At 42.8% G+C, this 25,642-nt stretch overlaps 1 protein-coding gene across 4 annotated transcripts; it reads right to left on the bottom strand.

Annotated features, from left to right (window-relative positions):
* Window positions 1-389: 389 nt before the first annotated feature.
* On the bottom strand, window positions 390-22,594 carry TBC1D9B (TBC1 domain family member 9B). Of its 4 annotated transcripts, none has more exons than XM_061456916.1 (22): window positions 22,360-22,594; window positions 19,850-19,960; window positions 17,192-17,310; window positions 15,886-16,114; window positions 15,017-15,275; window positions 14,205-14,412; window positions 13,862-14,074; window positions 13,537-13,698; window positions 12,783-12,933; window positions 12,165-12,379; window positions 11,302-11,419; window positions 10,321-10,606; window positions 9,528-9,657; window positions 8,275-8,373; window positions 7,389-7,457; window positions 6,367-6,607; window positions 5,940-6,005; window positions 5,707-5,778; window positions 5,253-5,303; window positions 4,157-4,204; window positions 3,600-3,706; window positions 390-2,830 (listed from the first exon to the last, which is right to left on the bottom strand). In XM_061456916.1, the coding sequence occupies exons 1-22, from the start codon at window positions 22,475-22,477 to the stop codon at window positions 2,138-2,140; spliced, it is 3,765 nt and encodes a 1,254-aa protein (XP_061312900.1). In that variant the 5' UTR covers window positions 22,478-22,594; the 3' UTR covers window positions 390-2,137. The 4 variants fall into 4 exon arrangements, with proteins under 4 accessions (XP_061312900.1, XP_061312902.1, XP_061312901.1 ...); XM_061456918.1 differs by having other exon boundaries at window positions 5,253-5,285; XM_061456917.1 differs by having other exon boundaries at window positions 13,537-13,695; window positions 22,360-22,593.
* Window positions 22,595-25,642: the final 3,048 nt, after the last annotated feature.

Here is a 25,642-nt window from a genome sequence, read left to right as displayed (position 1 = left end):
ACGCGCTCCAGCGGGCACAGGGGGGTGCAGCAGCGTCCGCCGGGACCGGCTTAACGAGAGCTCCCCCGGCCCGGCCCGGCCCGAGCTGAGCTGAGCTGAGCTGCCTTCAATGGGCAGGGCAGAACACGAGGGAAAAGGAAGGGGAAAGAAAAGAAGAAGAAAAAAAGGAATGAAAAGAAAATAAAATTGGAAAAAGGAGAGGAGAGGAAAAGAAAAATGAAGAAAAAGGATAAAGAAAAAATAAAATGGGGAAAAAAGATGGGTAAAACAAAAAAAAAAAAAAGGGAAAGACAGACAAAAAGATGGAACTCCACATCTGCTGTTTTGGATAATCACCATGGACAGCATACAAGCAATACTCCACAAGCTAAGAGAAACAGGAGTCATAGTGTGTAGGATTCTGGTTCCTTTATTGAGTACATGACATGAGACAGACAGACTGTGTAAAATCACATGTATTATTTGTAATTTAAAAAATGACAATAAATTACTGAATAATTAGTAAAAGCAGTTTGACTAATGGCTGCTCTCCAGTGATGCAGGACACAGGAGGCAGAGAAATAAGGAATATGTACCAGCTGTGAATACCTACAGAGACTGTCACAAGGAGGAATTAACACCGATTAGCATGCCAAGTAGTGTTAAATGGGAACATCCAACCGTACGTGTCCTTCCCAACCTTCACATTCTGAATCCCAGCCAACAGCCGTAGCAAACCTTGCCTTCAGTGCGGGCTTAGCTCTCACTCCTGCCCTGCAAGGCAGATGTCTGTGTACTGAGAGGAATTTATCTGTAGGAACAGAATTACTTCTGTAATGCCCTACTACCAGAAAGCTAACTCTTAGTTTCTTCTGGTCTTAACTGATCTAAAAGAGCAGTCACTCAGTCTCCCAGTTATTTTGTCTCTAACTGGAAAAGAGATCTAGTCTATTATCGAGATTTCCCACAAAGGGCTGATGGCAGAGGGCCACACTGCTTTGAATTCTTCCTCTTTGAGTGTAATTGCCCTTTGATGAGTAGGAATTTCTAAGAGCATGTCCACTGCTGGACTCTTTGTACAGGAGATGCTCAGGAAGGACACACTGAGTAGCTGCAGGTGATACAATGCTCCTGCACATCTCCCTGCCCCACAAATTTGCAAGGGTTGACTGATCAGACTGTTCTTAGGGGTCCTCCTAAAAACTGTACCCATCATTAGCTAGTAAAAATAGAGAACAGACAAGAGACAAGGGATGTTTCCTGTACTGACAGGAAAAGTCCAGCAGACCAGCATGCCACTGCCCTGTAACACAGGCTGATTCACCGCCTTCTAATTTAGGAACTTAGTCCCTCACTATAACCATCATAAGACCACTGATTGACTTAATATTACTCTGCACTGAGGTCAAGGAGCTTGTGGCTTCCCAGGCAAACCAAAACCAATGGATTTCAAAGGATTAGTAAAGGAAATGCTAGAAAACCAGGTTTGTCTGAAAACTCTTGAATGCTGAAGGAGAACGTGATCATACACTATGAAAATGCCAAATCCCATCTGAAAGAAACCTGCAGACCTGAGAAATGTCCGTGTTTAGATCTGAGGGTGCTGGGAGCAGTGGGCTGACTTGCACTAGAGCTGCTGAGTCACAGAACAGCACTGAAGAACTTACAAGACTATTTCTGGGTCAGGGCCCTACAGCACTTGACTACACTGTGTTAGCTCCCAGGCTGGCAGACAGCGGTGGACATGGTTTCAAGCCAGGCTGCATCTGCTGTGCAAGTTACCCAGGAGCCTACAGCAAACAAGGGCAGGCAAGGAGCAGTTACTGTCTGAAATAAAACTTCATTAAAATAAAGGACAGCAAAAGGCAGACATGCACAATTTATGGTGGTAATTCTGTATGTCAGGAGCTACTAGGTTCTAATGGCTCTTGAGAATATAGACCTAACTCCACCAGCCAGAGTAGCCAAAGAAGCACCTACAAAAAAGTCACTGTCAGATGTCAGAAGCCCCTTATCAACTGGAATCTATTGTAATTGTGTAGCTACTGGTCTCTGATTAAACAAAAAAGTCCCCAAACACAAAATACCAAACCGTTCTGCCATCTGCCACATTATCTCCCTGCTGCATCTCCCAAAGACAATTCCTGCTTTCTCCAGTTCACCCTGACACGGAGGAAAGTTCATAATCACTGGATGAACTGAACTGCCTCTCTACTTTCTTCTGATCTTTGATCTTTTGGAGAATGTTGACTTTCTTCTCAAAGTAGTTTACAAGGGCTGCTTCCGTCAGCATGGAAGCTAAGATCTGCTCAAAGGAGATAGACCAGTCAGTGTCAATGGTGCTACCATACCTGGCAGCTGAACTGCTGCCTTCACAACCAACCAGGACCGTGTCATCTGCAATGTCTTCACACTGCAGGGAGCCTGTGCTGACCATGGAATAGGAAGACATGGACATATCATCTTTGGTTTCATCATCTGATAGCAGCTGTAAAGGAGAGCTTTGTCCTTCCCCTGATGCATCTCCTAGAGTTTGGTTCTCCTGCTGTGGTTTTTCAGGCTGAGCATCTCTGCAGGTTTTGTCCTCATGGTCAGCTTGGGGCTGCTGCTCAACTGCTGAATTCTGACTCTGTTCAGATGTTGGTGACTCCTCTTCACTCACAGGATCTTGGGTATTGTTTGTTTTGCAGTCCTCAGACTTCCTCATGGGCCTGTTGGAGAACTTTTTCCCAACCTCTCCAATTCGCAGAAGGAGACTGGCTACAGTGGCAATGGCATGATACAGCTCTTGCTCCACTGGGTCCTCACTGAACATGTTGTAAAGGGTCTTGCATAACTCTATGAATTGTTCCTTTAAAAGACAAAGACCAAAAAAGCTGACAAAGTGATGAAGCTGAACAAAGCAACAGATTAAGCAACAGGCACCATCTTGGCAGACTGTTTATCTGCCTCCCTACTAAGTAAATGGCAATTTGCTGTACTGATTAAGAACAGCCCAATGCAGGCAAACTCCTTTCTCTGCTATAGTGGCTAAATGGAGACACAGCTAGCAATTTCATAGTGGTGGAGTTTTAATACTGACAAATGAACATCTGAGAAAACCTAACATTTTACTTCTAGTCGTGCTATTCTTTTGCGGCCAGCTTCTAAGCATTTCCAAACCGGTTTAAGTAGCACCCATCAAGGAAATTAGGGACAGAAAAGATCACACCAGTCATCAGAGTATCTTTCCTGTAACCACATTCTTTGCTCTTCACCAAGCAGCTGTAACTTGAGGCAATGCAAAACCAAAAAAGCCAAACGAGTTTATACGACTGAAGGCACATTTGAAACTGCTCTGGAGATAAAACACAGATTGCAGTTCTTATAGGAAAAATTGTTCTGGGAGGCAGAGAGGATCAAATACATTTGACTGGTGGAAAGAAAGCAGTTTGCCCATGTCCACTGGGAAATTCAACAGAAACATGTGGAATTAGGGGCTTCTAAAGCTCACCAGACCAGAACAGCAGGGTAAACAGCAGGCAAAGACTGAGCATGCTGGCAAAACGACTGCACATTCTGCTGAATTCCCCACTAAGCTGTCAGTCACCTAATTGGAAACCTTCACATTCACTTCTTACCTGGCTCATTTTGGGAAGATCTTTAATGGTTTCTTTCCTGGACTCTTTTTCCTTGGCCCACATTCTTAGGTAGTACCTGTAGTCCTGTGGACTGGTACCTTTCTCCTCTGTAAGGCAAGAATAAGCCACTATTGTCAGGTGGTTAATGGTTTCAGGCTTCAAAAGTGAACGCTGTGCAAGCAAAAATCATGCTGGAAGATGGTTTTACTGACAGTTAGGAAAGCATCTACCAGGAAGGCTGCATTGTTTTCTGCTGGTTTATCTGATCCAGCTCAGTAGAGCAAAATGTTAATACTGCTGCACCAGTCTGACTTCTCCTAAATGAACTCTATGAGCTGACAACTTGCCAGACATGAATTACAAATGTTATGCTCTTGGTATGTAAAAGTCAGAGCAGTAAGGCGTGAGAAAGCTTTATTTCCCATCTCACATCTCACTCTACCTCTGTGCACAAGGGACACTTTGAAAGGTTTCCTTGATACAGCAAAGGACAATGAACAGTTCGTAATAGGAGAGTGACAAGACTAGAATGTGGTCTCTATTGATGATGGAATTACCTTTTTCTGGACCATTCTCATTTGTCCTTCCTTTATCTTCTTGGGTTTCTAAAAAAAAATACGGAATTCAAAAATCATGGTTAATAACTGATTTTCAGCAATACAGTACATGAAGAACATAACTCATGAATATGTTTAATATTAGGATAGATCTGACAGTCCCACATCGTGCTTAGATGAGTGAATAGAACAGGATGGAAGCAAGAGGATGATGGGATGATCTGGGTAAAAAGCCACACTGAAAAAGGGGATTGAAGAGCTGAGGTAGAGGGCAGAACTCTTAAAAGAAGGGTGAAACATAGATATGAAAGACAGCTGAGCAATGCGATGGCTTAAAGGTTCAGTTATCCAAATCAAGATAATGAACAGAAAAACCCCAGACGACTACTGAGCACATATGTGACTAGTATCTACACTCACCATTATTCACTGACTTAACTGACACTTCGGGAGCAATCAGCAGAGTCTAACTTCACAAACTTTGCTTCTGCTTCCCTATATTGTCACCAGACTATACAGAAAGTCTTGGCTCAACTCAGACTGTTCACTTAGCCACCCAGCACCAAACAGTACAATTACCCCTTGTACTTACTCAGATTTTTATTTTTGGAGCACTATTGCATTTTGGTAAATGTTTAGCACAATTGACATATTTTGACCTCCTATTTGACAACCCCTAAAATAATGTTTTAAGAAATACAGTAAATTAGTCTACTAGCAGTTTTACAATACAATGGCATGAATCATTATTCCTTTAAATTAGAAGATCATGGAGTAGACACAGGTGTCATCTGCCCAGGTCAGCAGCCCACATGCTCTGCTCTGAGCTTATTTTCCACCGGCCAATGTCTAGGGTGAGACAAATTCCACTGGAAAAAAAGACGGACAAACCCTATTTTGATCTAGCTTGAAACTCAATAGTTAGAATCTACTGAAAGCTATCTAACTACTCATAGCATTTTATTCACAGTGGGACTGTCAGGAAAAGAGGAGCAGCAGCTACAACTTCAGAGTATTTAAAATAGCACACTGATGTGAGCAGATGATATCAGCATGATAGCCATGCTCAATGCATGCACATAATCCATGGACTGACCTTGAGACTCACAGTGCAGGCAGAAATCCAGCTCTGAGACAAAAGGAGATACTTGAGCAGCAGAAAAAGGGTTTGAGGGGACAATATCCCAGATAAAAGAGAAGTAAAGGCCAGACACAGACAGACACAGAGAAGGAAACAAAAACAAGAGAGAGACAATGAGACTTGCATGAAAAACCTAAATCATGGTGGGAGACAGGGGCTGGTAAAAGCACACTGCACCTCCTCAGCAGTCTGTGACTGTGATTCAGAGCATGCTGTGTTGTGCATGAAATGGGCACTGAGGAGTTTAAGCTCCAAACTTCTTTCCCATTATGCAACAAAGACAGCAAGTTCACATACTCTTATTGCCGCCACGAGACCATGCTTTGCACAAAATCACTATTTATAGCACATGGATTTATGCTGCAACTCCTGCCTAATCTGAGAGGTAAAGACAGCAGTGTTGTATTACCTTCTGCTGTAACATCCTCTGTGAAATAACTTGTGGCCTCCAAAGCAGACTCTGTCTCCTCTGGGTTCAGAGCTGTATTTACAGAGAAGGAAATGTTAAGATCTCCAAGCTAATTGAACAGCAGTTATCACCCACTTCATTAGCAAAATTCATGAGGCATCCCTTTTCAACTGCAGGTCAGGACACACCAGGCTCAACAGTAGCAGTATAGAGAAGCAATAGCAATCACTCACCAGGAGGCAGATGCAGTTTGTACAGTACTTTGAGTTTTTCAGTAAGGTCACCATGGTACATCCCACCTGCAAAGAAAAAAAGCAAGGTTAAGAAAAACAGCCCTTAGGATAAAGAATCACCCTGTGCTCACAAGCTCAAACCAGAATGAGTTCACATACAACGAGGAAATGATATCCACACAAAGGCCTGCGCAGAAGCACTAAAGAAATCCACAGCAAAGCTGCATTTTGTTTTGCCAACTGTTTCCCAAAACAGGAAACAGTGCAGCAGCAAAAAGGCATTGTTTGTTCTCGTGAACCTCACTGTAAGGCAGCCACCCTCCCCTTGTGACAGTGCAAACACCACTATCTCCTTTCAGTTCTCTGCTTGGAAAAGGACAGAAACCTGTTTCGCAATGTTATATCATCTCCAAACCCCACCACTTACTCATCCCTGTGACAAACTCCTTGAAGTTAATGAGAGAATCCCTGTTCTCATCCAGAAGCCGGAACAAACGCCCCGCTAGCACCGGTGTATGTGCGCCACAGGACCAGGGGGTCAAAGCGATGAACAGCTCTTTGAACTGGTCCATGTCGATGCGATACTGCTCCAGGTAGGGTAAACTCTGATCCCGGCGGGCACCTGCAGCACGGTTATTTCCCCAGTAACAGCTCATCAGATACTTTGCCTTTGGAGGGAAAGGATTAAAAGGTCAGATTATACTACACTACAACAGTCCAAAGGAGTGGAGACTTGCTGTAGCTCAAGAATAGCATCAGGAAGCAAAGGAGAGATATTCCAAGACACACAGTTTATCTTCCCCATTATTATCAGTGTTACCTAACTACAAAATAATACAAAATGAAGGAAGAGGCAGGGATTTTGTGAAAAGCACGAAGAACAACTTTAAGTGAAAAATACAAACCCCATTATTTCAGGTTTGAACAAAATGTCACTCAGGCTTTACTGTAACAAGTTTAAGAACTAAGCCTCTCTTTCTCAGTCTCCAGCACAATGCAACTGAGTTTGCAGTGACTTGGTAAATGAAGTTGGGTAATACCACTCCTTTAAAAAAAACACTGACAGACAGAGGCAAAGCACTTAAGTAATTTTGTCACAATTACAGATCAAATCAATGGCAAACTTGAAAACAAAAACTGAGGTATACTCAATTCTAGCTCCCCGTTCTAAGTGCTGTGTGTCATTTCTTCCATTGCCTCCACAATCTCTTTCTGAATAAGTACCATTCAAATACTGCAAATGTGTTTTGGCTATCTTCGGGGGAAAAATAATAATCAACCAGAACATAATATGGCCAGTCGTACTGGCACCATGTATAACAGAATGCCACATCTGTTTCTGATAGGCTGGATTAAAAATCAAAGCAAAGTCATTTCTTCCCTTTCAATTTATTCTGATATTTGCTCTCTCTGTGTCAGAACATATTCTTCTTCATTCCAGCTTCTTACCTTGAACACTACATACAGCTCTTCTAGTTCCTCAATAGAGAAACCAATGTCACCTGACACAGCTCGAACCTATAGTTAGGGAGAAAATAGAGTGAAAATTTTATTTCAAAGCTAGAAAAATTAAATATGACTCATGGAAAAATCTGTGTAATATGGAACAGAAACAAACAAGTGCAAGGTGATATGACACAAGATGGGAGGGAAAACATAACCATTCTAATACTTCCTGCTGCTATGAATTATATGTCAGGAAGACAGTTTCTGGTCATGCAGAAACTGCTGACATTTGGAACACCTAGAAAAAATTGCTGCACTTATTCCTTGTTTATGCAGGGACCTCACTGTGCAGACTGTGTTGTCCCTGCCTATTGCTTTTATCTTCAGATGTTTGACCTAGATGTATTGAAAAACAACAGTGAAAGAAAGTTGTGGATGAGATTCTCCACCTAGAACATGGCAGATAATTGCAATAGATATGGACACTCCCCTTTGGCCATGCACTAGCATACTCTTTAAGTGGCAGGTAAGTAAGTACCTGCTGGCTAGCTTTTCTCAGAGGTTCCAGGCAAGTAATGAAACAGACAGTACTAGGCAATGGAGACTATTACAAGGCTTACAAGTGGCATTTATCTCCCTCCATGCCAAATATCTCATTCAATCATGCCCTCGCACTTCAATCCATTTTACTAGATTAAAGAGAACCATGTGAAGTAAGAAAACTGAAAATATATTATTACAGCCAGTAAATCCATTTTTCACATGAACTGCTATTCTGTAAGTCACTCAAAACTAGGTTTGCTATAGTGCAAACTTTCTAGATGCTTACAGCAAAACACACTGCATTTATATGCCATCTGGTAGCTCATTCAATCTGGGAGTCACATACCACACTCTTCTTGGCTGTATCCTCCAGAGACTGGATCACTTTTAGCCTTTGTTTAAAACGCATTTGTTCAATGTCATCTGCCTTCAGATTGCTAAATTTCTACAAGAAAGGAAGCAGACCAGGTCAGCATCATCTCCTAAAGAAAGAACAACCCCTGTTCAATTACATGGTTTTTAACAAGTGCACTATCCCCTCAGAGATGATTTAACCCCCCTAGAAGCCTTTTACCAACAGCAAGAAGATGAGACAAAGCTTGAGCTCTATTCCTTATTCACATCTGTCCTGTAAGAGAACTCATATAGAATTCATGAGAAATCCAGCATGAGAGGTTTGAAAAGAACAGCTGAAAAAGCTTCTGTCAGGACTGACAGAAATACAGATCCTGTACTGTGGTGGAGATAAGAGTACAGACAGGTTGGCATTCCTTCCAGACATGTTCTTTTCTAGGACCCATGTGAGATTCAGCTAGAAACACCAAAGTTAAGAGGCTTTTCTACTGACGAGGTCGGACAAGTAAGATGAATTTGGCAACTTTTTTTGCAAAAGAAATCAAGAAGAGAGATGGCAGATTTGAAGAAACAAACAAAATGCGCAGCAAAATGATGGCAGCCTGACTGTAAGCAGCTGGAAAGGGACAGGATGAAAAACAGGAGATAAAAAGCGAAATGAACCCATGTTTCACACAGCATAGCAGAGAACTGTCAAACACCTGTTCTTTTAACTGTGTTCTTTTCATCATTCATTTGCAAATTTCTTCTGAGTTTGTTCTCAATAAGAATAATGGATATGTCCACCAGTGCAGAGGTATTTCAACAGGTCACCTTCCTATTACTGTAACTTGGATCCCAGCACAGGACTCCTGTGCACGTGAATAGGGATGCTTCCATGTTTCTGCAGTATACCTTGCCATTTTTATCCTTAATTTCTTTCCCTAAATCCATAGCACTGACAATCCCCAAATATGAGTAAGAATGGATGATTTTTTAGCAAAGCAGGAAGAAATCTCTGGTATGCAATTTTTACTTATTTGCAATCTTCATTTTAATCTCCACTGGTGCTGGGGAGACTCTTTGTAATCTGCAGTAGCCAACAGCGCTAAGTCTTCACTCATACCAAACATGTGGATTAACGGCTTGAGCCTGAACTTAAACACCTCAAGCTGTGAACATTGTTCAGATTCAGGCTGCACAAAGTATAAAACTGGATGTTACTAGAGAAAAGTCTCTTGGGCAAAAACTAAGCCAGAACCTTACCTCATAGGATGTTTTGATGAGCTCAAAGATATCGATTTCCAGTGGTGGGTCATCTCCACTTGTCAGTAAAGCATGCAAGTGGGGAATAGGAGGAGAGACACTTTGTCTGTTAACTACATTGTCCAAATATCTGTGGGGAAATAAACAGAACAGATGCAAGACTCCAGGATTAGAGTCCAGGAAAAGAAGTCATATCCTAAACACGTAATTCCCAACTTCTTTGTATCATTAATCTAAACATGTAGGGCAATTTAATTTTTCCCAGCTAACCTGCAATGCTACACTCAATGAATCTGAAGTTGATTTTCACCCTATTTTGGGGAGTACCTACTCTTTTTAAAGTGAGCTTTTAGTTGTAAGCTGAAGATCTTGCTGCACACATAGAAGAGATTCACATTTCAAACAAGAAAAATACTGTATTTACTAGATTTGGGAGATATCTGCTTGATAAAGTTTTGTTATCCAGGCAATTCCTGCCAGGATATGTTCATATTACAGATTAGAATTTGTCAGTGAATTTCAGATAAACAATGCTTTGGAGTTCAAATTTAAACTGGGATGCAGGAATGCATTATACTGCAAAGCAAACAATTCCAGAAATATGGGATTCCTTCACACTTGAGCTGTAATTCAATTTCAGCTCTTGTAGATAGCAATAGCAAAACTCTCTGGAGCTCAAGTTGCAACTAAAGTGTTATCTGTGACCTGCTATGTCAGGGAATTAAGTAGGAAGGGATGATGGCTAAAAGGGTACCATTACTATTCCATTATAAATAAGAACAATGAATGGTACCTGCCCAGAATAGTCATGGCTTCACCTTCATCACAGCACTGTAACAACTTCTCCATGTTGGCATCAAGTATGGCCAATGACACTTGTAAGATGAACTTGATTCCCTCATAGAAAAAACAGTCGACAATGACCACGGCACTCTCAAAGGGCATGACACTGAGAAAAAGAGTGAGAAACCAGGAAAGGGATATGGTGGAGATAACTCCTAGGTCCTGCATCTTTTCTGACAGCTGTGGCAGATACTCTCGTGTAAGCTCTTCAAAGATGCCTTGGTCAACCAACGCACCTGGAAAACAAACAAAAACAATGGTAGAATTCAAACTGGTGGTATCATGGTACTACACTAGCTAATCAATTATTAAAATATCATGAGTTCACTTTGATTTCATATAAGCCTCTTAATATCAGAACTAAAACGGATACACTTCTTTAGATTTCTCTCCTCAATAAAGCAAACATATTTAGACAGATACTACTTCTACATTGCAGAGCATGCAGAAATAAAATCTCCCACTGATCACTGAATGCATTTACCCTGAATGAGTGGAGAACTACTGTTATTATGGTATTTTCATCAAACTACTCTTTTATACAGACCAACCTTAAAAGCTCATGAAGCGGAGCTTTCACTAACCTTTCCTGGGAGCCTATTCCAAAGACTTAATAAACCATTCAGATGGGTAAAAAATAACCCAATAATCTTCTTCTAGATATGCATCTTTACTGCTAATGGTCCCTCCTGATATCAATTTTTAGTGACTTCATCTTCCTTGTTACTACAAGGTAGTACTGCTACCTTGGTAGCCTGTAGTGTCTCCTCTTATATCTCCATTAAACACCTGCAACTTTAAAGGTTGTTCTTCATCATCTTAAAAATGCACCATATTTAATCCATTCTGAACAACAAAATGCTACTGAGAGATGCTGGTGCAGCTGAAGCTCAAAAATCCAGGCTCCAGCGTGAATTTGAGAAAGACTCACCGACTACTCTTGTGTTGTAGTAATCTGGCAACATCCTCTCACATAAAGCCACGAGGAGCCAGAAAGCCTCTTCCTCATTGCAGTACAGCAGCAGTACTGATGTAACGATGTTCATGGCCTACGAGCCAGCACAGTAAAATGCACAGAGGAGAAAAAGATGAAGATGTTCATGAAAGCTCTGTCATTACAGACCAGCTAAACTTAAAAAGCATGAATACAGCAAAACTGTCACTAAGAGTCACATCCATTTCCAACTTTTACTGGTATCTGTGTCAACAGATGACCTTGAGCCAATTTACCTTCCTGTTTCAGTTCCTCTGTTTGTGAGGCAGCAAGTAATATAATTACTTTTTGTCAAGCATTTAGATCAATCAGTGTGACTAACTACAATTTTCACAGTTTTCATAAAAAGCTTTTTAACAATTTGATTGTAATAGAACAATATAATAGAATGCCTAATACCAGAGCAATACACAAAATGAATCTGAATTTCCACTGAGTTGTTTCAGAAATGAGCAACCGGCTTGGTTGTCAATATACTGCCTATGTTCGTCATCACTTATTGGATCCAATTGCTCTTTTCCATGAAACCATTCGATGTTTTTCCTGAGCTAGGGAAAGCTCTAACAGGAAAACTCATAAAAGACTTTCACTACACCTAACAGAAATCTGCAGAGTCTATTTAACTGCTATATCCAAGGGATAGCTAAGAGATCTTGCAACATCACCACTTTTCCTGCCCTCACACCACCATGTGGGACAGCATGAAGAAAAAGCTTGAAACTTAAAAAAAACCTGCAGAAAAAGATCAAGTCAATCATGGTCATCATGTAGACCTAACAAGTCTAAGGCTTCTTTCTTACCTGACAGTACCCAATTGTTGGATTTCTGAATGCATAAGCTGTTAACACTCTGCGGAGGGCAGCAATTCCCAGCTCATTCTGGAAGGCAGGATGTTCTGGCATAGAACGGTGCAGATCTCTCTCTATTTCTTCTGTAGCAAGATTGTACTTTCCCATTGACTTTTCCACAAGATCTGCATAGTAACCAGGATGAGTCACCATCTCATTCCAAGCCCCTGTAATGACAAATAAATATTGCTTCACCTTTTGAGCTCTAGAATACAGATTTTATACCCACAGTTTCAGAGATGAGGCAGCCAGGAAGAACTGCACGAATTCATTAACTATGAATAGATATGACAGTAACAAACTCATTGTGAAATCATCATGTTAAGAGTCTAGGTCCCAACACAAACGCAGACAAAAGAAGCTAAAGAGCTTCTACACTCATAAAAACCCGTAATGTCAGGAATGCGATCTCTGCATTTTTGGCACCACCACCGTGAAATGTATCATTCAGATGGGAGTTAACTTGTGATTAATTTATTCTGAAATGAGCTAAGATTTATCCCTTTTCCTTTGAGATGTGCAGAAAGCTTATTCTTAATAGCTGTCAAAATATGCAGCACAACACCCTACCTGAGAAAAGGAGCCACAATTCTCCACGAAGGTTCTCTGGGATTCCTTTTTGCACCAGCTCTCTTGTCTTGGCAGTGCGATACATACACATGCCTCGCCCATATTCAAAGAAATGGATGTTCCAAGACTCTTCTTTCATCTTTTCCTTTGCCTTCACAGAAACAAACATGGCCGTTTTAGGAGATTAATGCATTTTTATGTTTGTAGGACAGGTAATTTCTGGGTATGCTCAGGCCTACACTTCACAAGAGAAATGCACTGCATTGTGACATTTGAAGCCTTTATTCTTCTGCCTGAATGAACAGGTGCATCCTAACCTACACTGTTCTGAATCAGTTCTGACCTCACTTAAAGTCAAATCTTTGAAACACTAACATGGGCTGTGCAATGGCATCACACCTTGCAAACCTGCACATAAACACAAGGAGAACCATGGCCTAAGATGATTAACTAGCAAGCAGAGACCTCCTTTCTTGATTTGAAGAAAAGCAGTTCTTCGCAGACATGAATTTACATCCCAGAAACACAGTATCACTTATTTCTCACCCTCTAGTGAAGCATCTCGGGTATCTCAGTACTCATAAAGCAAGCTGAGGGTCAGGTTACATCTATGCAGCACTGTCACTGTGACAGACAAAGCAGTGATACTGCAGGACTGACTAGGGATAAAATGAACTTTAAGTCAGACCAGGACAGAAAATCTGCAACCTACTGCAAACTAGAGTTAATTCTTTTAAGTTAAAATATTATTTACCCCTTTGGGTCCTGAAAGCTCCTCGGAATTTCTTCTGAAGAGTTTGAGTAGTCCCTGTGAGGCTGTTGGCACTTCCCCGGCACAGAAGTTGATAGGTCGACTGCTGAGAGCAGACACAGGGCTAACAGCAAGTGGGCTGCTGGAAGGCAACTCTGGAACCTCCTGAACAACAAAACATAAAGCAGCTGAGCTCAGGCAGCCTCCCTCCTCTGCTAATTGTCTAACAAAGAGACAGCATTTGCTGGTAAGGAGCACTGTTAAAACACTGTAACAAGCATTATTCTGAAAAGCTGACAAATGCTCCTGCCCGCTATTCCCTTAGTACCTCACAACCAGGATCAGCCGAATTCCACTTCCATTCCCTGTCGCTGCCACATGGCTTCTTGGATGGTGTTCTCTGCAAGAAGTCAGAGATTCTCTGTACCAAGAAATCTCGGTCTTTCAGATTGGCAAAGAAGAAGGTCATTTTACTTTTAGTGCTGATGGACAGAGGGCTGGGCAAGACACTGGAACTATCTGCTTTCTCAACTATTGTCACCTAGAAGACAAAGACAAGGGCCATTTGGATCTAGGAGATTCTCTATGATCTATAAAGCACTGCACAAAAGACAGAAGCACACAAGACAAGAAAGGCCTATAGTTTTAATACACAGGTAAGAAATCCCTACCTCCCTGAGAGGAATGATGAGATGACAGGCCTCCTCTGCCTTGCTGGCAAAACAAATGTAATTGTTGGAAACAAACATCTGGCCAGGAATATGCATCTTGTTGAATGGTGTCCACAAGGTACAATCTGTGTGTCCATCCAGGCATTCATCCTTAGGCAACCGGAAAGTGGCACGGTAGCACTCATTTTTGGCTCGAGCATCCAGGTCTCTGAAGAAAAGTAAAGAGTAATCCACAGTTTTTTTCTCACTGGAAAAACCCACTCCAACACTAATGTTAATTGTTGACTCCAATCACAACCTTCAGACTGTGCTGTGTATTCTTAGTATTCATTTCTCTAACTGAGATTCCACCCTTTATCTGACTCCACTTTCAGCTTTCAGACATGCTTCACTGACAATGTATGTCCTGCAATACAAGATAAAATATGCAAGTGCAGAGAGCAGTCCCCAGCAGCAGGATTTATTACAATACAAATGTGTATTACTTTTTAGAAACCTTCAACTTCAGACAATGGGGCTGATGTAATTTTCTTCTTTCACTTATTTTTTAACAGGATTTTCAACAGTTTGTGGTTGAAAATTCCTCCTGACCATGCCTACTCATGCATGAGTAAGACATGAGGGTGTATGTGATTTCAGTACCAGTTTGGGATGGGAAGAAAAAAAGATCAGGCAGAAGTCTAATGCTAGGAATAACTGATACAGCCAGAGCGAGAAAATCCCAGAGGTCACTGGGAGCTACACAGTAATGCAGATTTATTATAACAATCCCCTGTTATTTGTCTTGTTTCCTCACTGCTGGAAACACATACCTTTTTAATGCAGAGATGTTCTTAAGAGGCTTCCTGGGCTTCGGGAGAGACTTGTCCTGTAGGAAGCTCTCATTATCCAACAGCTGCCGCATAGCAATATTAGCCAACTGCTCCATCAGCTTGAATGTCTCATTGATGTTGAGAAACATGGAAAAATAAAGTTCACTGTCCCTTGTGCTTACTTTAATGCACTCAGGGAACAGCAGCGTGGCATTTTTTTCTAGCTGGGTTACATCCACCCACTGGATCACCAGTGTAACTGGGAAAAAAAAAAGATTAAAACCCCTATATTACCATTTGAGGCAAAACAACAATCAGAAATGAGGCTCAAGGGGCCATTAAGCTCTCAGTGTAGCAGCATTTTTTCCCCTGCTTACACATGGACAATTCTTTTACTGGGTTCACCAAAAATACTTGGAAGTAATCCTTGTGATTAACTAGACTAGAAATAATGCAGTTACAAAAGGACTATCTCCTATCCAGTAAATGCCTTCAAGTACAATTACTCAAGTTTTCACTCTTTCTTTCCAGCAAATTAGCTTTTAACTCAGGAGTTCAGGCTCTGTAAATACTGGATCCTGGTGGTGGTTCCAAATAAAACTCACCAAGGTAAAAATACTGCTTGGTTCTCCAATCCAGTTTATGTAAAACTTTGGTTGTACTTGTACAACAACTGACTTAGGTATTCAGTCTAAACATCCCTGAAGTGCCTATGAGTGTAAGGACTGATCTGTGCATTGAGCTAGAGCCCAAAGGATTCCTAAAAGGGAAAAAAGGCTGTCATCTTAAAAAAGGTCACACACAAGATCAACTGCATCAGAAAGTTCATGGTAAATGTCAGAAAAACAACTATCAGGCTTGCAACTCACCCTCTTTGCCCAGCAAGAAGGAGTAGAAACAGAGGTGATTGACAGTGAGGTACAGCCATCCCTGCCTGGGTACACGGCCTTTCCAATAGCTGCAGGAATAGTAATTGACCAACTTCTCCACCTCGGGCATCCCAAACTGCTTCCGCATTTTCAGTTCAGCCTCTTTGAATTTACCTGGATCCTCTTCACTCTGGGGCTGCTCATTCTTGTTCTCTTCAGCAATAATTCCCTGAAAGGACATGGGAGGAGAGGGGGAAGAAATGAGAGAAGTAACAGAAGGCAACATGCCTGCTGACAGACATAATGGACAGCAAAAGGTCACAGCAGCAATCCGGAAGACAGAAAGAAGAAACACGACACAACAGTTACCATTTCTCCTGTCATGTTAGAGAAATGGTAAAGACATGTAGAAAGAGCAGCCAGATAGCCTGAGAGTCTATGATCTGGGATCCATTCCTGAACACATGCAGCAAGCATTCACATTTAACGTTTGACTGAGTTTCTCCTGGCTGGCCTGGTAACACTTTGAACACCCTGCAGGAGAACTGAAGTCTGTTTTCACTTGCATACATGCTTCTTCAACAGGAAGAAGATCATCTGCCAGGAAGAGCAGAACTCCACAGTCTGTCAGATCTTGACTGGCCAGAAGGAAAACACAAATGACCACAATCTCTCTCGCACACAGAAAATACAAACAGTCTGACAGGAGTACTGAAAAAGACTCAAATTGCTGCTGTTCAATAGCAAACTGTATTTATAGGTTTCTACTCTGGAGAATTTGTGGGCTGGGAATCTGAAGTGGGTTCCTTGCACAACAAGCAGACACCCGTCTGACCCAGAAGGCAGTGGAAATTGGGGTGCAGTTTCTTTACAACTTACATGCCTTTTAGAGCACTGTGGCAGGACAAGTGTATTACTTGCAAACTAGAGTTCTCCCTGCTGTATTTGTTGCTAGATGAATCCTTGTTAAACATTCTCTCTGCATCAAAGGTATAATCAGCAAGGATTTTAAAGAGGTATATTTTAATTAGTAAGAGCATCCTAAGCAGCCTGCTCCCTGAGATCTACTGCTTGTAACTTTTTCCCTCACACAAATACCTTTGGCCAGTGTTATGACTGCAACATGATGCTGATAATACCATATATATTCCATGACAATTTCAAATGTATGTGTCTGAAAAGGGAGCAGGGAGAAGTTTTGCAATGGAGCTCTTCCTCCCTCCCTCCCTCCGGTAAAAAATCCTTAAAGCCACCTCCTCATTCTTTCTCAGGATCTGGAAGTCCTTCAGGGAAATGTGTCACTTACATGTATCTTGCCCTTCACAAAGGTGGTGATATCTTCTTCATTATCAAAGATGGAGAGAGTCTGCAGTAAGTTATTCTCCAGCCATTCCCAATGCTTTGTGATCTCTTTACGGGATGACCCTAATTGAAGGGGTGAAAGATGATGGGAAGAGCAAAGAAAAAAGAAATTAGAACATGGTCTTATTTTGCCCCCCAAGTTCACAGCAGGAAACTAATAATTACCAAACAGTGATGAAGAGAAATCAAACACAATAACCGCATACATGTCAAGGATATTTTATGTATACCATTATGTTTCTAATGAAATATCTCCACTGCCACCAAGGACAATAACACTACCAACAGACCACCCTATCTGCCAGCGCACACCAAACACAGCTTTTTTCCCCAGATAAAACGTGTTCTTATGTTCCAGACAAGAAAATCTCTTTTAGTTCCTGGTATTGTGGAGCAAAAATAATTAACTTTCAGTAGAATCCTGAAGTTTTTGCACCTACAGAAGAACTGAACCTTTTACACCTACAAAGAGGTCCCGTATTCCATGCTCAATGGTCAGCAAAAAGCATAAAATTCCAAAACAAAAAGCAAGCAAATATTCATGTCAAAGTGTTTTACTTTCCTAAGTAAAAAGGTCTCACCAAACTTCCTACTAGTTCGTTGTCTTTAACCATCTACAACAGCTCACAAAGGACAAGCTGCACTCTCTAACCAATTTGAAGAACTTTTCTATAGAAAGTTACCTTAGTTGACATTATTTCAAAGATTTGTGTTTACTAAAAGATTTCCTCCTCTCTGTGGACAGCTATCACTGTGGTCTCTTGCAGACAGAAAAAATGCAGAAAAATTAAAAAACAATTTATATTCTTAACAAGAGACATGGTTCAGTGCAGAGAAAAAGAAACCTGTTTAAACACAAGTCAAAGACATTTTTAAGTTTCTCTTTGCCAAATTCCAGTAAATTCACCTTCTGAAGTTTTACGCAAGAGCAGTGGGATATCTAAAAAAGTTAACAGCACGCCTCCCTCTACCTGGTTTCGTTGTGAGTACACTACACCTCTCCCTGTGGTTAACAATGGAAGAGAAGACAGCAGCAGACACCCAAGCTGTTCCCTAAAGCTACTGCTCTACCTGACTTTAAGAGGCAGCTTCAGCAATGAAACACTCTTCACGTATTTGCAGTTGGACACCTAACCGCAAAGCCCAACACCACCTAATCTGTGGTTTCATAAGTAGAAATAACTCCAAGAACTGAAACTAAAAACTAGAAGCAAGTAAGCTGTCTTGTCTCAAAGCACTGCAGGGCTTTGAATTTGAGTCTGTGTGTACAGCCCAATGGATCAGGCAACAGTAAGTTTACTTGACATCTGTGCTAGCCATCTGACAGTGTTTTTAAAGCACTAATGATTTCGAGTAATACAAAATGGCTTATTTTAAGGTCACAGAATTATCAACTATAGGATACTTTGGTTGTCAAAAATTCTCCACAGGTCCAGCAACAATGGCAGGGGAATAAAAGTCTGAGTTTTGTTTTGTTTCAGGAGCTGCATCTCTCACCAAGTCGCAGCAAATTGCTAAAATGAGCCAGGCCTCAGTAACTGACATCTAAGAACAACATTAAAATTGCATACAAGAACGAGTAAACCAATTCCTACAGAGAGAGTTGTAAGAACGAAGGCCGGAACCTTTGGCTGTAAGGCCAAAGCTGTGTGTATCACCAGAATGCTGCCACTAGTATTTACATATGATGAATTGTACATAAAAAGTACACATTTTTCAACTGGAGAACCATATACATTTTATAACTTTAAGTAATTTCACTCTGACAATCAAATGAGAACCAGATATAATTACAAAAATACTCTGGATGAAGACAATGCATCTACTCCTGTATAATTATTTATCAAACTCCATTCAGTTGTTAGATAGCTCAGCTCATTTTATCATGTTTCATTTCTTAAAAGTAACTGAGATATAGAGGATATCAATTAAAACACTCCTGGTATTGCATAAAAATAACACACCCATTCGTGTTAAGATACTATAAAATTTCAGATTTGCGCCATATGTGGCCACTAAATATTCTGCTTTTTTCTACGCAGTTTCTGGCCTGCCATTTTGTTTCTTTCTTCCTCTCTGCCTCCTCCTTCCTCAAAAGGGAAACTTTCTGTGAAACACAGCAACTTCTAAACCTTGTTTCAGCAGAATTTAAGTAGCTCTGCAAGGGAGAATATTATGGTGGTTGCCTGGGGAGAAGACAGAAACAGTGAAAACAAGACATCAAGATGTCTGGGCTTAGCACATAGTCACCTCATGCTCAAATTTTATGTCTCAACCACAAAGTGAGAAGTGAAGATTCTTATTATAAACAGAAGTGGTCTAACAAATACGTCCGAAGATACCTTTCTCTTTAGCAACCAGCAGGACCTAAAAAACTTAATCAAAGTTTATCAGCAGATATTAGGAGGTTGTACCATGATCACCTCTCAAGTAAAGGAAACCAAAGATTTCTGATGTTTTAAAAAACTATTATTGTAATGTTTTATACAGATATAGTGTATCCACAAATCTATTACAGATGTGGGATCACTGATTATCTGAACCAAAAAGACAACAGAATAATAAAAATTCAGCCTCCAACAAGAGTCACATCACTACATACCACATGCCACTGCCCAGTACACTTGAGAGTCCTGAGTCTGGTGCAGAATACGGTATGGGGCAACTCTGGCACTGGAATCCAAAACCACGTCTAATGTTCCCACAAGAAGACCTAGGAGGCAAAGAGGGAGAAATTAAAACAATGTATTACCAAAATGAAGAATTGGGTTAATTAAAAATAAGGGTTGAAAACTAGGGAAAAATGATGTTCCTATGACCTATGCTGTGACAGAAGAACAACGGCACCTGGTTGAGACAATGAAGACGCACATCCAGCCACTGCAGGCAAATTACCTATAAACCAACTACAGCCAATCCCACTGGTAATGGAGAAAGTTTAGATGGCAATTAAGTATCTCCTAAACCTCATTATATTCCTCTGCCTTCCTAGGAGAGTTTTCTAATACAAATGAAATGTAATTTCCTTTGTGGGGATTTTGTTGCCAATAGTGATTTTTAAGCCCACTAAACTAAAACACAAAAGAGTTTTCAATGCTGTATATTTCAGCATCACCTATGCAAACAGCAGGTAAGATAACTCATCCAAACTGGAATCAAGCAGCTCCAGAAAAACTGGTACTCACAGGTTTCAGTGTTGTTTCTGGAAGTACTTTGATTAAACAAAGACAGAAGGAGAGAATCGGAATTTGGCAATACAGAAGTTCAAGTATTTTTTGTACATGATGCTAAATAAAAAAGGAAGCACTTCCAGACTAAATACTGACAGCAACTTTGTAAAGCAGACCCATATATTTCAATTCACTCTATTTTCTAGATAAATCAAATATCTAAGATGATAGTTTGCTTTGTTATTCTACATAATGTACTATGAACATTTTTAAGGCAAATTAGTTTTGCAACTTCCTCATGATTAGAAGTTTTCTAACATTAGAACTTGGAGAGCATGATTCTTCCTCTCGATCTCTATTTGGGAGGCCCAGGCTCAATCCCCCTGCTCTCCTCTGTATGGCTTGGGCAAGTCCCACCCATATCTCATTCGTTATCATGAAACCATATCTCATTCGTTATCATGAAACACGCTACTTCCTCCCCTTTATCTCCTTTGGCTATCCAAAAGCAAGTAATAGACTAGGAATATACCACTGATCACAGTTCAACAGAAATGCCATCCACAGCAAGCTCATCTAGTAATCCTTAAACCAAATACGTATGTATCCAGCACAGCAGGATCTCAATTTTGGCTCCAGGTTTCTTGTGTACAGTTTTAGACAGAATGGGTGTTAAAAAGCCATTTTGCATACTTCTTATAACAATAACAAACATGTCAAATATTGGCACATGGATCAGTGAAGACACATTGACATGTTTAAGAATCTAAGTACAACAGCAACTTACTTAAACACCTTTCCAGCTTTCAGGATGAGTATCTACATTCTACCTCTAAAATGTCAACTTGCAGCTGTACAGCTCCGTAAGGAGGACACGTGGCTTTTCACATGTAAGAGCTCTGAAGAAGACTCTCTTACTGAGCTAAACTAGCTCAGGAAGTAAACTGGCTCCAAGCTTCCAATAAGAGATCAGCTCAAACATTTCCAAAACAGCACCAGGCATCACTGCTTCTTGCAAGAACCTGGGGAACTCCAGAATACCTACATGGCTACATGTGAAATTAGACAATTAAGTTATGCTGCATAAAACAGAGCAATTCAAAACAGTTTTGAACACTGTGAACAGCTGAAACACGCTAAGGGTGTCTATCAGCTTGTGCCATTTCTGCAGTCAGTGTGTTTGGTTAACAGGGCTAATGCGTGAACCTGGTTGTGTGCAACGCACAAATGTAAAAAGCACATTTTGGTTATCCATGTAACTCTGTCAGCATTTTGCCCATGAACGGGGTGTTTTAAAAGTGAGGGGACTGCTGTGGTGTTGTTAACATTGTGCCTTGGTCACTGCGACATTGTTGTAACAGTTTCTGTGAGCAAACAGGGTATCAGCCACACACACGCACTGGGGTTGCTCCATCGCTATCGGGCACCCACACAACTTCACCCCTGACCCAGGCACAGCAGTTTTGGTGAAGGTATTAGTTTAAAACCACATCTCACTTCCATCCTCTAATTCTGGGGGAAACGCATAAAGAAAACAACTCGGCAATTCCAGGCAACGCGAGGATGACAGAGGAGCCATTCCTGGCAAGCGAAGAGGGTCACCCCAGCCGCCCCCGGCACCATTATTCACCCTCCCTTGTGCATCAGCACGCAGGGGAGGCCCGGCCGCAGCGCCAGGCGCCGCACAGACCCCGTCGGACGGAACGGGCTCACCCCAGCCGCCGGGGCCTCCATCTCCCTCCCGCTCCCGCCGCCGTACCGAGGCGGGCAGCTCCCGCCCGGCCCTGTCGGAGCCCGCGCCGCGGTCAGGGAGCCCCTCAGCGCCCTCCGGACCGGGCCTTGCAGGGACACAGCAGCGGGGCAGGACATCCCCCCGCTGCCCCCGCAGCGCCTCCCCGCTGTGGCCGGGCCGGAGCCTCCCCTCAGCCCCGCCGCGGCTCACCCGTGAGGCCGCCCCCTTTGCCGTGTCCCCGCCGGCGCTGAAGCAAGAAGAAGGGGTTGGCCCGCTCCGTGACCCACAGCGCGCCGGCCAGCAGCACCTCCTCGGGCCCCAGCCACATCGCGGCGGGGCCGCTGCGGTGGAGAGGCACGGAGCGGAGGAGCGCGGCACTGGGCCGGGCCCGGCCGCAGCGGGGAGGCGGCGCCGGGGAAGCAGCCGGGCCGCGCCGCCGGGTCACGGGGCCGCGACGGCGGAGCCACGGCGCCCTCTGGCGTGCGGGCCCCCTCACTGCAGCGGGGCGGTGCCAGGCTGCCGCTGCGGCGCTGGAGCGGAGAGGTGCTGGGTTCGAACCCCAGTCCCCGGAGGTGAAGGGGTCCAGTGCCAGCTGCCTGCCCCGTCCTCGGTGGGCAGCTGGGGTCCCCTCCGCTGCTTCTCGGTGGCACCCTGCACTGAAAAGATCTTTGCTAGGGCAGTTCAAGTTTCAATAGGGTAATGTGCTTATATAGCAAAACACCAGGCACATGAATATTCATCTTCCTGTGCAGCCCCACGGGACCCACTGAAGCTGCTGTCAATCAAGATTATTGAAGTGCTCCCTCCCATTGTAGTTTATGCAGTAATTTATTAGCAGGGAGCTCCCGGTGTAGGGGGCTACAGTCAGCTTTAAGTCCTTGTTTTGCCGTTCTGGAGCCCACACAGGGCTTGTGATCAAGTCCAAGGATGATCTTTGCAGCAAACAGGAAAGCAGATGTGGGTCCTCCTCATCTCTTGGCTGCAGATCAGTGTCCCACTGAACCGCTGTTCTTGGTTTAAACATTGACATTCACCGTGTCAGAGATTATTACCTGGCTCCCAGGAAGGCGGGAATGCCATGTTTTCTTTAGCCTATAAATCCTTTAACCCTGGGATGATCTATCTTCTGTGTTAGTGTAATGCCCTAATCCCTGCTGGAGCCTTTGTACACTACTGCAATATAAATATTTATTAGCTGGCTCATCTTTCAGGGCTCTACCTTCATCTCAATGGCGTGGCTGTATTTGGGAGCCGCACGGTGGTTTCTGAAGGCTGGATGTGCTGCAGGAAGGGTTCAAGCACTGGCAGAAGGTGCTGAAGGAGCCTTCCCTGTGTTACTATCTCTGTTCCTGCCCGCTATGTGCCATCTGTCAGGTGGCAAAACACTGTGGGAAGGTGGATTAGTGTCTCCTGTATAGTCATAAACCGCTTTGAACCATGTGGCTTTTAATGGCCTGAGATTTCCAGGCACTATTATAGGAAAATAAAACAGTATTTATGGCAGAGTAGGAAAAATCCTCTCTGAAAATGGATCCTTCGACAATGCTGTTCTATACTATATATATATATATATATATATATATATATATAAAAGATGTATTCCTTAAATACTAGAGGGACAGGAGTCACTGGGTGATGCTTTCATCCCCCTGTATTTTGAGAGACACCAAGCTCACAAACTCTGTATTTTTAAATTGCTTTTTATTGAAATGTAGTACATTAGTAAACCCTAACTAACCAGTATGCACTGTTAACATATTGGCATATACCACGTAACTACAATACAGTGTTATACTTACATCAAAACATGTCAAGAAGTTCTGCTGCTGTCAAGCTACAGTTTCACAAGGGCTGTGAGGATCTGACTGTTGGAGGGCACCGCACCACCCGCCGTGCCTGTGTCCCTGCAGTGTCCCCGTTCCTTGGCCAGACCCCTGGTAGCTGCTGGCATTTTCGGGTGGTGTGGTCACACTGCTGTTGTCCACCTTGCAGCGAGCCAGTCGAAAGAGACTTCATTTTACACGCAGGCAAATTGTTCTTTCTGTTGTTGTTTGCTGCAGTCTCTCTCCCACACCCAAAGGCCCAAAGGTTTTGGTGTCCCCTCTCTGCTGGGATGAAATGATGCAGTTCCAGTGTGTTCTATGCATAGCTAGCCATGGCCTCAAGCAGGCCATGAGAAGCGTTTAGTATTCAACATCTACTTGCAAACTGCAGCAGGGCTGACTGGGTAAGCAGAAGCATGATGCTATCAGTCACTTCGCTCAGAATGGTTATTCCCCTTTATAGAAGTAGTGTGACAGATTTTACCATTGCTAGGAGTTAAGTCTAGACACAAGGGGTGGAAAAAGTCTACCTGCTGATGTGGTGGCAACCAAGAAGGCTTCTTTTCATGGAGCACCTTCCAGCACTAGCACAAAGTGAGCCCCGTCTAGTGACAGGCTGGGACGCTGCCTTGCTGGCTGCAATGCAGGAAATGCACAAAGCTGCAAACAGGAGCTTTACTTTAGCAGCCTCAAACACCCTATTTAACATTCCTTGCTTGAGAGCAGCAATGATAATCCAGTCTAATTTCAAGCCCAGACTTCCCTGTACTGGCACATGGGAGTGTTGAGCTGAGCTGTTGAGCTGCTCTCTGTGTGATCCTCCCAGTGCAGCGCAGGTACATGCAGAGGCTGCGGGCAGATACAGCCTTTACTGCCCGAGACAGCCAGAGGGTGTTACAGCCACAGGCATTGCAGACCAGCAGTAATTCTAGCGATCTGATGCCATTACCACAACCCAGCAGAGCTGCTCTGTTGGGAATTAATGGCTTTTGTCCTCTGGAGGGGTTTGGGCAACTGCAGACCAAGTCAGAGCCAAGCCAAGCTGAACCCTGGAGCACATGAGAGGCAGCAAACAAAAGGCAAATGATGCAGCAAACACATGCAGCTGAGCTCAGGGCAAAGACTAAAAGCTTTCTTGCTTGAGGGGCTCAGCTGCAGCAAGCTGCGGGTAGATGCAAGAGGAGAAGGGGATAGCCCACGCCCTGCAGGAGCAAGGGAGCTTCACATGCACAACCAGCAGATTTTTGAGCTGTGAAACCCCAGTTCCAGCTGTATAACACTAATTCCCCCCACCTCCCCACGCCCCAGCCAGTAATCAGCCTTGCAACAAAACCACTCTAAATAGTTTCAGCCTACAATAAAAACCCTATATACTTCTTACTTTGCATTAATACTTAATTATTAACTCTTTAGGAAAAGGATTATTTTGGGGCAACACCTTATACCACAGTGCACCCATGCCCAGAGACCCTAGACATTATTGCCATAAAAAGAATAAATATTCAGACATTATTGCACAACCTACACATCTATCTCTGTTCATCTGGGCATCTCCATGAGGCTAGTGGGCTGAGGAGCGAAAGGATGCTCCATGCAGGGACCCTCCGAATGAGCATCCCACAACAACCACCCATGGTGCACACAGCCTGCTTTGGCCAAAACCAACCCAC

Source organism: Pezoporus flaviventris, unplaced genomic scaffold (assembly GCF_033815535.1).
Source record: "Pezoporus flaviventris isolate CSIRO_AGI_PZ_B2104156 unplaced genomic scaffold, CSIRO_AGI_Pfla_v1 ptg000023l, whole genome shotgun sequence".
Lineage (NCBI taxonomy): Eukaryota > Metazoa > Chordata > Aves > Psittaciformes > Psittacidae > Pezoporus > Pezoporus flaviventris.
Note: the sequence above shows the minus strand (reverse complement) of the source record. Positions and strands in the feature narration are given on the sequence as shown.

Bases quoted from the DNA above. Each gene is read 5' to 3' on its own strand.
- TBC1D9B (XM_061456916.1), bottom strand. From the start codon at position 22,477: ATGTGGCTGGGGCCCGAGGAGGTGCTGCTGGCCGGCGCGCTGTGGGTC. The intron at 16,115-17,191 runs GTAAGTGACACA...ATGTCCTTTCAG, and splicing joins TTGTGAAGGGCAAGATACAT to GGAATTATTGCTGAAGAGAA. The intron at 4,205-5,252 runs GTCAGTCCATGG...ATTTTTTTTTAG, and splicing joins CCTGCACTGTGAGTCTCAAG to AAACCCAAGAAGATAAAGGA.